The sequence below is a fragment of the Mytilus galloprovincialis genome, chromosome 1 (genome assembly GCF_965363235.1).
Source record: "Mytilus galloprovincialis chromosome 1, xbMytGall1.hap1.1, whole genome shotgun sequence".
In the NCBI taxonomy this organism is placed as follows: Eukaryota; Metazoa; Mollusca; class Bivalvia; order Mytilida; family Mytilidae; genus Mytilus; species Mytilus galloprovincialis.
In genome coordinates, this window is record NC_134838.1 from 819,290 (window position 1) to 832,593 (window position 13,304).

At 31.9% G+C, this 13,304-nt stretch overlaps 1 protein-coding gene across 4 annotated transcripts in view; it reads left to right on the forward strand.

Moving 5' to 3' along the window:
- The window catches only part of LOC143062770 (ATP-binding cassette sub-family C member 5-like), a 93,130-nt gene that overhangs the window by 26,624 nt on the left and 53,202 nt on the right, over positions 1-13,304 (forward strand). For all 4 annotated transcript variants that reach the window (XM_076234559.1, XM_076234551.1, XM_076234574.1 and 1 more), the window contains 9 exons: positions 4,906-5,070; positions 6,142-6,289; positions 6,720-6,867; positions 7,193-7,278; positions 7,936-8,109; positions 8,606-8,668; positions 10,168-10,252; positions 11,608-11,756; positions 12,390-12,497. In XM_076234559.1, coding sequence (XP_076090674.1) covers positions 4,906-5,070; positions 6,142-6,289; positions 6,720-6,867; positions 7,193-7,278; positions 7,936-8,109; positions 8,606-8,668; positions 10,168-10,252; positions 11,608-11,756; positions 12,390-12,497 — 1,126 coding nt within the window. The remainder of the gene's footprint in view (positions 1-4,905; positions 5,071-6,141; positions 6,290-6,719; positions 6,868-7,192; positions 7,279-7,935; positions 8,110-8,605; positions 8,669-10,167; positions 10,253-11,607; positions 11,757-12,389; positions 12,498-13,304) is intronic.

A 13,304-nucleotide genomic window follows, 5' to 3' on the forward strand; every position in this document is an offset into this window, starting at 1 on the left:
GTTTGTATTTTGATGCCTGGTGATATCCATTGTTTTGTATTTTGATGCCTGGTGATATCCTTTGTTTTGTACTTTGATGCCTGGTGATATCCATTGTTTTGTATTTTGATGCCTGGTGATATCCATTGTTTTGTATTTTGATGCCTGGTGATATCCTTTTGTTTTGTATTTTGATGCCTGGTGATATCCTTTGTTTTGTATTTTGATGTCTGGTGATATCAATTGTTTTGTAGTTTGATGCCTGGTGACATCCTTTTGGTATCTTCTGTATCCTTTTTAACAGTATCAATTAAACCTTATCAGTTGTGCATTTTTTGCATAAGGAAATGTCAGGAATATGACAGCTGTTTTCCATTTATTAGATGTGTTTGAAATTTTATTTATTTTACCTTTTTAAAAGAAGTTTCCGTTTTTTTAAATTATTTTTGTTATTTGCCCTTTTTCTGAAGTCGAAGGACTGTTAAAACTTTATCTGGTATCAAGCCGAATAAAATATAATTTTATCATATTGTTCAATAAATATTATATACCTTTGAACCCGGATTTGTTTTCTCTCAATCTATTTAAGACTATCGAACAGTGGTATACTACTGTTGTCTTTATTTATAAAGAAGTTACTTCAAATAGATTTAAAAAAAAAAAAACAGAAATGTTCCTTTTAAATGAATCTATGAACGTATAATCAAACCCAGCCATTAACAATGTTCATTAGCTACTGTTGAGAATATCTTGTAGATAAATGTTCTGGACGTAAACAGAAATTATGTCAAGTATATCAATTAATGTTGGTTTAAAAAAATATATCTTATTTTCTGAATTTAGAAGTTTTTATTTAATATTTACGTATTTCTATACCTAGTTACAATTCGAACGTGCATTCCCCGACTTAACAAAATATTGAGTGACCTTTCCCATATGTTGTACTTGTTTGGCTTCATAAATATTTTGATATGAGCGTCACTGATGAGTCTTATGTAGACGAAACGCGCGTCTGGCGTACTAAATTATAATCCTGGTACCTTTGATAACTATTTACACCACTGGGTCGATGCCACTGCTGGTAGACTTATCGTCCCCGAGGGTATCACCAGCCCAGTAGTCAACACTTCGGTGTTGACATGAATATCAATAATGTGGTCATTTATATGAATTTCCTGTTTACAAAACTTTGAATTTTTCGAAAAACTAAGCATTTTCTTATCCCAGGCATAGATTACCTTAGCCGTATTGGCACAACTTTTTGGAATTTTGGATCCTCAATGCTCTTCAACTTTGCACTTGTTTGGTTTCATAAATATTTTGATATGAGCATCACTGATGAGTCTTATGTAGACGAAACGCGCGTCTGGCGTACTAAATTATAATCCTGGTACCTTTGATAACTATTTACACCACTGGGTCGATGTCACTGCTGGTAGACTTATCGTCCCCGAGGGTATCACCAGCCCAGTAGTCAACACTTCGGTGTTGACATGAATATCAATAATGTGGTCATTTGTATGAATTTCCTGTTTACAAAACTTTGAATTTTTCGAAAAACTAAGCATTTTCTTATCCCAGGCATAGATTACCTTAGCCGTATTGGCACAACTTTTTGGAATTTTGGATCCTCAATGCTCTTCAACTTTGCACTTGTTTGGCTTCATAAATATTTTGATATGAGCATCACCGATGAGTCTTATGTAGACGAAACGCGCGTCTGGCGTACGAAATTATAATCCTGATACCTTTAATAACTATTGAAAATGAGACTCTTTTTTGATTCCCAATAATGATTTGTTGTCTAGCATTGCAAAAATTCAAACCATTTTCATAATCTGAACAGTAGAGAAGATTGTTTGATTTTTTTCTTGTAGAAAACAATACAAATGCAGTTGCAAACAGGTTATTGAACTTATTATAAGCATTAAATGTCTCAAATTTTCACTGTATTAACCTACTGATATAAAAATCAAACACATGTTATTTCTTTAAAAGATATTAATTGACGATATACATTGATGAACTCATTCTTTCTATGCTCCCCCCTCCCGCCGCTAGGCGCTAGGCGAATAACCTATTAAGTGTTATTCTAGTCTGTCCTGTCTTTCCGTCCGTCGCGTTTGTCCCCAATCCCAATATCGAAATGTTCTTATATCGTAATGGCATGATTCCTTGGTGTCAACTGATTTCTAATTACCTTTTATATTTTGATGCAGGTAATTTAGATATTTCAACATATATATTTAGCATATCAGAAAGTCTTTAAATTAGTATTTGAAGCCAGATGTATCTAGGATAACACAATGCTATCGTAATTGCTGCTTATCACTTGTAGGACTGTCCAGATGTATCTAGGATAACACAATGCTATCGTAATTGCTGATTACACTTGTAGGACTGTCCAGATGTATCTAAGATAACACAATGCTATCGTAATTGCTGCTTATCACTTGTAGGACTGTAAATATTTTAACTATAATTTTTTGGCATGTAAAATGTCAAATGTTTAAGCCATTTGGCACCCTTATTTTAAATAAATTATTCTTCTTCTTCTTTTCGTCTGTCTCTTTTTTCTACATTTGATTATTTTAATCAAGTACTTTGATAACATGAGGAAGTACTAAATAATCTGCATCTATTTATATTTAAACGTATGTAAAAATAATCTTAACTTTGAACAAAAAAGTAAAACATCTTAAATGTTTATAGCTCAGGTAAATGATGATTCGTCTTTTACAAAAACGCTGATTCGACTCTTACACTTGATTTAGATATAAAGGAAATTTAAGATACTATTTAGAAACAGTTATGAATAATTAACTCTTGTAATTGACATTTAGTTCTTATATAATGAAGTGAAATGCATGCCAACGCATATCTAACGACTACTTCCTTTTACCTTTTTACGATAAATTTTTATTATTGTTTCTGTTCACTGGTAGGTAAAGGTACATTAAGTTCACGATACATAATTCAAATGTAAACGGATAAGAAGAGCATATAAAGTTCAGGTTCTTTTGGTGTAGAAATATTCAGTATGTTTACTTACATTAAAGATAAATGTGATAGTTATATATTTACATAACTTCAGTTTTTTACCAAAATTTATTGGCTTCAAACTTTGAAGCTGAGAACCAGTTGTTCCCGGGCTTATAACTACTATGACGATTTCCTTGATAGAGGGTTGCTGCTCACAAAGAAGCTATTAAACCAAGAATTTCAAATAGTTGATATCATCCATTCTTTAATGTTACGGACGCCATCACGAGTTGGTTGACCGTTATGGAACAACCGTTTCACAGATGATATCAGATATGTTCCGTACGTCGTAACTACAATCACTTTCCCTTTTCACGAATGTGACTTACCGAATTAGACTATTTACCGGGTGTGTTATAGCATGAACAATACCAAGAGTGACTTATGTGCAGGATCTGCTTACCCTTCCGGAGCACCTGAGATCACCCCTAGTTTTTGGTGGGGTTCGTGTAGCTTAGTCTTTGGTTTTCTGTGTTGTTATGTGTACTATTATTTGTCTTTTTCATTTTTAGCTATGGCGTTGTCGGTTTGTTTTCGATGTAAGAGTTTGACTGTCACTCTTGTATCTTTAGCCCCTCATTTGTAATCAAATAGACTTTTCGGAACGGAACCTTGGTTTTATGGTGATGTAATTTGAGTCAAATTCCGTACCAGAGCGCGATACTCTTACTCCAAGTAATAGCAATCTCGTTTCGATAGTAACAGTTCGACTTATGCCATATACAAGCTCATTCTGATATATCAATTTGTCACCGAGTCAATTATTATTTGATCTCACTCTTTATCACCATGTGCAAATAGGAGATACTTCAAAATTCTAATTTTAATTTAAAAGTATTTAGCAAACCATCGAAAGCAATTCGAGTTGCTTGAAAGAGGGACGAAAGATACCAAAGGGACAGTCAAACTCATAAATCTAAAATAAACTGACAACGCCATGGCTAAAAATGAACATATTCACTACATTCATCTTTGATAAAACAGTTGCTGTTTTTTTGGGACATTAAACAATAATTTCGACATTCAAACCGTTTGTTTTGCATTCTATTTAATGGTAACTAATTTGCTTAGAAAGTTGATTTTTTAAATTTATTTATTTAAGAGCATATTGAGGTTCTTACCAAACTACAAAAAAAACCAGTATAATACCACAACATTTTGTTTTACAAACAAACAGGTTAATTTCTTATCATAACGAAATACAAAGTCTTTGATGACAAGGTTGCTTGCTTTAAATGTTGTCGACTTAATGTACAGCAACACAGTTCACGTTAATAGTAATTTAAATTAAATCTTAGTATTCTATGGTAGATATGGAAACTAGAAACACAAAAATAAAGCTATATTAAGTGTCATCTTAGTCAGATCTTAAGACATCAAATCAGAACCGATATTTGGAAAGAATTATTTTAAGATAATGCAAATGTCAAATGAAACAAATAGCTTGAAGCTATTAGCTTCTCATCGTGATAATAAGCAACAATGGCTGAAGCGCATTGCTGAATTTACCTCGAATCAACCTTATGTATCCGATTAATTTAATTGATAAATAGACTGTTATCTTTGGTGGGGTTGTTGTCTCTTTTACACATTCTCCATTTCCATTCTCAATTTACTAAGGATTTTCTTATCTGAGGCATAGATTTCCTAAGCCGTATTTGGCACAACTTTTTGGAATTTTGGATCCTCTATGCTCTTCAACTTTGCACTTGTTTGGCTTTATAAATATTTTGATATGAGCGTCACTGGTGAGTTTTATGTGGACGAAACGCGCGTCTTGCGTACTTAATTATAATCTTGGTACCTTTGATAACTATTTACATATAAAGTACCACATTTCGATTTTCTTTATATGAATAATTTATATCATTTCTTATTTTGTAGAACTGACCAAATACCAATAAACGATGTTGGTATACTATCGTATATTTTTCTGTCTTGGTTGACACCACTTGTTATGCAAATGTACAGACATGAAGACGAAAATATGGACGAAACTAACATTTGGCAATGTTCTGACCTTGAAAAATGCAAAGTCAATACTGACAGGTAAATAGGTTTTTCCAAGCTACTTTGAATACTAAATCATGAGATACTAACCCAAATGGACAAAAGAGTTAAATCGGCAATCATAAACCATAAGTCGAGCAAACATAAAAGAAAAAATAATCGGAGGAAAACAACGAACATATAAGCAACCGTCCATAAAACACTACACAGAAAATCGACAGATCCGAAAGACGGATTCTCGACAGAAGGTATTCATTGTATTGTTCATAGCAAGTTATTTTTTTGTATTTTGTAATTTTGCAAGGAAACGACAATTGCAACATATTTACGGCCTTCGCAGACATTTCTTAGATATAGGAAGATGCGATATGAGTGCCAATGAGACAACTCTCCATCAAAGTCACAATCAATAAAACTGTTCTAAAACTTGGAAGATGTGGGTATCATTTGCAATCTTTTGTTCAATAGTTTCCAATCCAATATAGATAATTATGTACACATTAAAATATAAAATAGTAGATAGCAAGAATTCTCATATAACTCACGCCGTTGTTTTTCTGGTTTGAATTGTTTAACATTTTGTCATTTTGTTTTTTTAAAGGAGACTATACGGTATTTTTCACGAAGAAGGCCCATACAATGACCTATCGTTGCTTACATCCAAATCATTTAAACTCTGGCCGATAATTGGTACTACATGTCCTTTTTTATATAGACATACACAAAGATACATGTCAACGACAGATGATCCAAATCATACATAAACGAGGACACAAGCACAAAGTAATCTTGACTTACAACTTGAAATCGACAGTAAATGTCGATTGAGTACAAAACTTTATTACACATCAGATGATTCCATCTTCCCAAATGTGAACTTTCCATTTCTATGTAATAACATGTAAGCACTGTCTGTACAAGGAGTACATATTTCCCAGTTGATTCGATATTCTAGAGCTGACATTTCCTTTTAAGATTTCCTTGATATTAAATTGTAGTTTACAATTAAGTGATTACAAAAATTAGTGAAGTTGTATTCATACAATTTTTTACGACTAAAACTAAAATTAAATAATATATTCTTGAAAAGGAGATAAGCATGTTTTGTAGATTAGAGGAAATTTGGGACGAGGAAATTAAAAAGAACGGGAAAGAAAATGCTTCTTTTATGAGATGCTGGTGGAAGTTTTGTTATGGTCGATTTCTCTCAAGTTTACTTGGGGTTATTGTAAATGCTGTGGCAACATTTATAGTTTCGGTAGGTCTTTGATAAACTTAAGCAACATTATTATTATCGATAGGTCCTATATAGATAATTTAAGAATCTATATACAGGTCTATAATAAATATTTTTACTGATAAAAAATTATTATGTTGTTAGAGGCGGATTCAAAATCTGTGCTTAGTGCTGACGAAATATGAAAATAGTATTTGCAAAATGCAAGAGCCAAAAAAAAAGTAAAATAAAATATAAAAAAATACCGAACTCCAGGGATAATTCAAATCGGTAAGTCCCTTATCAAATGGTAAAATCAATATTTTTTCAAAACATATTACTTATTTTAAACTGAATAGCGAGTTACATCAAATGATCAAGAAAAAAATATATAGTATTGACAGATTTATGAAAGTTTACTTTTAAAGATATATAATTAAAAATCAATTCATCACAGTGAAATATGTTATAGGGACTGCTCTTAAAAGAGATAGTATCCTACATTGAAACATCTGACGGTAATATGATACTTGGTATTGGACTCGTTATATCGATGTTAGTAGCTAATATTGTTAGAGCAGGGTCATTCTGCTTTATCATGGTGTTTGCTGCTCAAACAGGTAATTCAATATTTAATTAGAATCAATTATGAAAATGGCAGTCCCAATTTTTTCTGATTTTTTTCAAAATGGGACATTTTTTATCCGGTCTTTCAGTTTTGACAATGAATATGATATGTGAACAATTATGTGAAACAATATCATCACAAGATGGAAAATTGGGAAAAAAATATATAGATTTGATAAATTATAATGATTAATTAAAATAATAAGTATAAGTAAGATTTAGTGGTAATTCTATTAGCGCTTTTTTAGTATCGTCCCTTATTTTATCGTTACAGTCCACATGCACTTTGATTTACCTGGTTTCTTTTCATTTGCAAAGGTGCAAGATTTCGTGCTGGATTTTTAGGAATTGCCTACCGAAAACTTCTGAAGCTGAAAAAAGTGAAAGGAAAAGGTTTATCAGAGGTATTGTTATATTGATCATTCATCAAACTATTTAATCCCACGTATTTTGTGTGAATGATGTTGTCAAAGAAACAAAAGACTCGTATTATTCTAAATAAATATAGAAGTATGAAGATGTCGTATAATTGACAATGAGACATCTCTCCAACATAGACGAATGCAATAGAATGGTCTTTAACAATGAGCAAATCACATACCGCATAGACAGCTTTAAAATCCCCCGAAATGACAAATGTAAAACAATTCAAACGAGAAAAACGAGAAAACCAAAGGCCTGATTTATATGAAGAAGAAAAAACAATGAACGAAATACAAACATGATATACAGCAACAAACGATAACCACTGAATAATATGTTCCTTCATTTGAACAGGCACAAAAGAATGTGGCGAGGTTAAACATGTTTAAGGTCACCCAACCTCCCCTAAGTATGTATTCAAAATAGACACGTTATTGCATTTTATTCGGTCTCGATTGCACCAGTTTGTGCTGTCAACGATAAGATAAAAATCGGTTAGTTCATATTTCACAGAAATAGAACTTCATCATCAAATGAGTGTCATGGATAATTTTAAACCATTTGTTTTTAGAATACAAAATTAAGAAGTCACCAGGTATTCTATATACAATTTTAAGACACACGATTATATGTTTTAGATAATAACGATATTTGGTGGAGATGCTTACCGTGTGTATTTTAATTGTCTACTATTTGAGTATCTGCTGGCATTACCAGTGTATTTGATCATTGCCATAGCGTATTTGTATTATCTTATTGGAACATGGTCTTTTCTAGCCATTGCTGTCTTTCTTGTTGGCTATCTAATTCAGGTTAGTATTCAATTATTTGATATAAGCAAAGCTGTTCCAATTGTACATAGAAATAATAATTTTTACACCTACAAAAAATTCCTACGTAGTAAAGAATTAACCTCATGTTTTGAGTTTCTTATATGTCGAACATTGAGTCTCGTTGAATATATTTCCTTATTGCTTGGTAAAACAGAACCCCATAAGCAGGTGCTCTAGCGATTAAGGTGTATTTGACAATTGTTTAGGGACTTTCCGTTTTTAACTTTCCTCGAAGTTCAGTATTTTTGTGATTTTAACTTTTTTCTTATCAGTTAATGTGTTTCGAATTGTTTATGAAACACATGATTTCGTTCATTGGTGTACTACCTTCCTTATTAATTCCGCGACTTGGTCTTTTAAATTTAAAATAAAATAAAACAGGAAATGTACAATTTATTTACTTTGATAAAGTCAGCAGTAGTATATCGTTGGGTTTAACCTGGTAAAAATGAATTCTTTATTCATGATATTTTAGCTACTTTTGGCCAAGTGTGGACAATTTTCAAGGGAAAAGCAATTATTGTTTACTGATGCACGGGTAAATATATTTAAATGCATTTAAGGTTTGCTGTAAATGTGTACTTATATATAAGGCTTGACAATTGTGTGTTATATAAAAAAAAAATAACACCACTTTATAAATTTGGTGTCTACTCTATATCTAGTCAACACAGAAGTGCTGACTACTGGGCTGGCGATACCCTCGGGGAATTTAAACTCCACCAGCAGTTGCATCGACCCAGTGGTTTTAAATAAACTCATCTTATATTTACGCCAGAAATAAAAAATGTTAAAAAGGCCAAATAAAGTACGGATAAAACGCATAAATGTCAAAGCATCCCACAAAAAACGGACATTAAATAAATACCAGTAGTCAAATTCACATACGGTCACATTACTTTGGAACCTTTGTTTCCAAATATATTTGACATTTATTTACGGAGAAACCTTTACGTTATGTCAAAGCAGAAACAATCCATAACAACTGCTATTGAAGACCTGATTCAAAAATAAATATTATAGTTTATCTTAATTTATAAAATTGTTTATTTCTTAATATAACTATTCAGTAAATAATTTGAAGAAGTGTTTAATGTTGTTTGTAATATATAAACTTAAATGAATTCACATTTTGTGTATTTTTTTGTGTGTTGCATTATGTTGGTGTATGTAATGTATCCAGGTTTTTTTTCTGTAATTAGTTAATACTTCAGTTTTATCATTTATATCTATCATATAGTTATTTTATAAAATTTATTGTTTGCAAAAGTATAAATAATTCTAAATAATAAGGAGGTTCTTATCCCAAGCAGAAAACCCTCACCATATTGGGCACAACTTTTTTTTAACTGTTGGTCATCAGTGCTGTTTACTTTTGTACTTCTTTTGGCTTTCGAACTTTTGTATCTGGGCGTCACTACTTAGTCTTGTATGGACGAAACGCACTTCTGGCGTATTTAATTTTTAACCTGGTGCCTTTTGTTAGCTATTATTCGTGTGTTTCTTTGTCCAATATGTTCTCCTATTTATTTGTATTGTAGTCCTGTAATGTTATGTTGTCATTTTAATGTTATATTTAAAGAGGAAGGTTTGACATGCCACAAAACCAGGTTTAACCCACCAAAAATGTCCTGTACCAAGTCAGGAATATGACCATTGTTATATTATAAGTAGTTCGTTTCTGTGTGTGTTACATTTTAATGTTGTGTTTCTGTTGTGTCGTTTGTTTCCTCTTATATTTGAGTGTGAATTTACATTACTATAAGACGTGTCGCGGTACTTTTCTATCCCAAATTCATGTGTTTAGTTTTGATGTTATATTTGTTAATATCATCGGATTTTGTCGAATGCTTAGTTCGATTCTGTGTGTGTAACATTTTAATGTTGTGTCGTTGTTCTCCTCTTATATTTAATGCGTTTCCCTCATTTGTAGTTTGTTACCCGGATTTGTTTTTTTTTTCTATCGATTTATAAGTTTCTAAAAGCAGAATACTACTGTTGCCTTTATCTATATGTATATATTGTGTTTGATTATAGGTGAGAAAAATAACAGAAGTTTTAAATAGCATAAAATTCATAAAGATGTATGCATGGGAAAACTCATTTAACGATGCAATACTACGTAAGTTAAATGACAAAATTGGAAAATTATTGAAAAAAAAAAGAGTTTTCGTTGAGATATATATATGCTTTCTAATCTTATTGAGAACATGGGGGAACTAACTATATATAATAAAAAAATAAAAACATCTACCTAATCACAAACAACACTTCCTTTCCATTCTTCTCTTGAAAACATTTCGATTAAACTCATCATAGATACCAGGATAAAACAATTATATTTACGCCAGACGCGCGTTTCGTCTAAAAAAGACTCACCAGTGACGCTCGAATTCAAAAATATTATTTAAGAATTTGAATATTGGTTATGATTAAATAATTTTCTAGTTTTGTCAACACTGACCTTTATTGCCAGAACGGTTTATATTTGTTTAATTGTCGGAAAGTCTGAAATTACTAAAGTAATATAGTTATAAGACATCGACACTGGAAATGTTCATTAACAACGTAATGATGGAGGAGAAGTGAACGATACCAGAGGGACAAACTGTCGAAAATAAACTGACATCGCCATGGCTAAATATGAAAAACACTAAGCAACACGAACCCCACAAAAAACTTGTGCTACAGAAGGGTGACTAGGTCATGTAAGAAAGACCATTAACAATTGTTTTTGATAAGTACATCACTGCATTGGATTGTTTGTTCAAATTCTAAAACTAATATTTAATCATAATGAAACTGGATCTGTGTGATTGCATGTGAGTGCGTTTGTGTACTTGATATTAAAACATTACTGTGGTTGAATAAAATTGAGAAAGGAAATGGGGAATGTGTCAAAGCGACAACAACTCAACCATAGAGTAGACAACAGCCGAAGGCCACCAAATGGTCTTCAATGTAGCGAGAATTCCCGCACCCGTAGGCGTCCTTCAGCTGGCCCCTAGAAATATGTATACTGGTACAGTGATAATGGATGTCATACTAAACTCTGAATTATACACAAGAAACTAAAATAAAAAACATACAAGACTAACAAAGGCTAGAGGCTCCTGGGACAGGCGCAAAATTGCGGCGGTGTTAAACATGTTTATGAGATCTCAACCCTCCCCCTATACCTCTAGCCAAACGCATAACACTACGCACATTAAAATTCAATTCAAGAGAAGTCCGAGTCCGATGTCAAAAGATGTAACAAAAGAAAATAAATAAAATGACAATAATACATAAATAACAACAGACTACTAGCAGTTAACTGACATGCGAAAAAAAGTAAAATCACAAAAATACTGAGGAAAATCAATTCATGCGAATGTATTCATGACATCAAAGTATCAATAGTTTGCTTTTGACTCATGGATAATTTTTTTTAATTGTTTGACTGAAAATGGTACAATATTATTATTATCTTTTTAGGAATACGAAAACATGAAAGGAATTTTTTATTACTTTCTGCTACTATAAGTTCTATAGGGAGTGCTATCATACCTGTTTTACCTACATTTGCATCAATAGTGAGCATCGCAGTATATCAAGCTACAGGACATGACATATCGGCTTCAACGGTTGGTGTTTATTTTCTTATCAAATGAAATAAAAAAAAGGACATTCTTATGCTCCTGCAATTTTAACTTCCATTCTTGTCTTCGTTTTTGCAGATATGTGGTTTATCAATATGAGACAAGAACTGACGACCAATGAACAACCTATGAACTATAGATATGGAGAAACTTAACACAAATCATCGTAGGTCTTCCTACAACATAGACGTATCACCTAACAAAAGACATTATAAAATGACAAACCGCAGTCACTGAAAAGATTCTCGAATGTACCGACTTCAGTAGTAACTACGACATTTATAAAAAATAAAGCTTGAAAAGAAAAATATACGATAGTAGCCTTTACGCACTATGCTACAACATGAACACTGAAGCGTTAAAGGGGATACTTTATATCAATTTATAATAAAGATAATGAAGGTATTGTCAGACAGAAACTGTACCAGAACGAAATGATTTATAATTTCCTATTAAGGAATACAAGGATTACCCTGAAAAAAGCCTGGTAGAAAATTTATCGATGTTGCAATACACGATGAAATTGCACCTGATTCATTTTTTTACACGATTCTGTATGGAAAAAGTTGAATTTCAAGTTACTTTTGATTTATCAATTCATATATAACATTTTTTTAGGCGTTTGCCGTAGTTGGAACCCTTCATTTCTTCAGAATTATTGTAATATTTACACCAATGTGCTTTCGAATGCTCAGTGAAGTTCAAGTTAGTTTTGATCGAATGAAGGTATGTACTATATAATTGCACTATTTATCACGTTCCCAAGTGCTTTGTTTCACCAGGTTTTTAATTGAGTTAATATATAGTTGTGATTACTAATGACAACACGTACGTATGTCTTGCATGTCAATTAATTACAAGTAGCTAACAAAATTGCACAAACATCTCTTGATAATGTTTGCCTATTTTCAAAACGACAGTTAAACCAAACAGATCAGCATTCTATATTTACATTCCGAAGATTTTCATTTTTGCTAATAAAGTGTAATCAACAATACATTGCAGAGTAAAGGTTGATATGTAAATTTATGTCGAATGCAAGCTGATATGTGCCTTATTTTAAAAAAAATCATTTAAAGTGAAAACGTCATTATACATGAAAATTGTACCAATCTGTATTTAAGTAAAAAAAGCTCATAATTTCACTGGCTCAAATGTTTTGACCAAAAGAAATATGTTTTGAAAAAAAGATATATGAATGCACACGTCATAAATACAAAGATTACAATTTGAACGGCATTCGTGCGTATCGTCTACAATAGACTAATGAGTGACGCTCGATTCAAAAAGATCAAATACAGAATGAAGTCGGTTAGCATTGAGGACTCAAATATTCGAAAGGTTTTTACAAATACAGATAAGGTTATCTATTTCTAGTAATGTAAAAGAGGAGCGAAAGATACCAGAGGGACAGTCAAACTCATAGATTGAAAATAAACTGACAACGCCATTGCTAAAAAATAAAAAAAATAAAACAGACAAATATGTAAACTTTTCTTAGTTTATAAACGTTTGTCTTTACACATACCAATT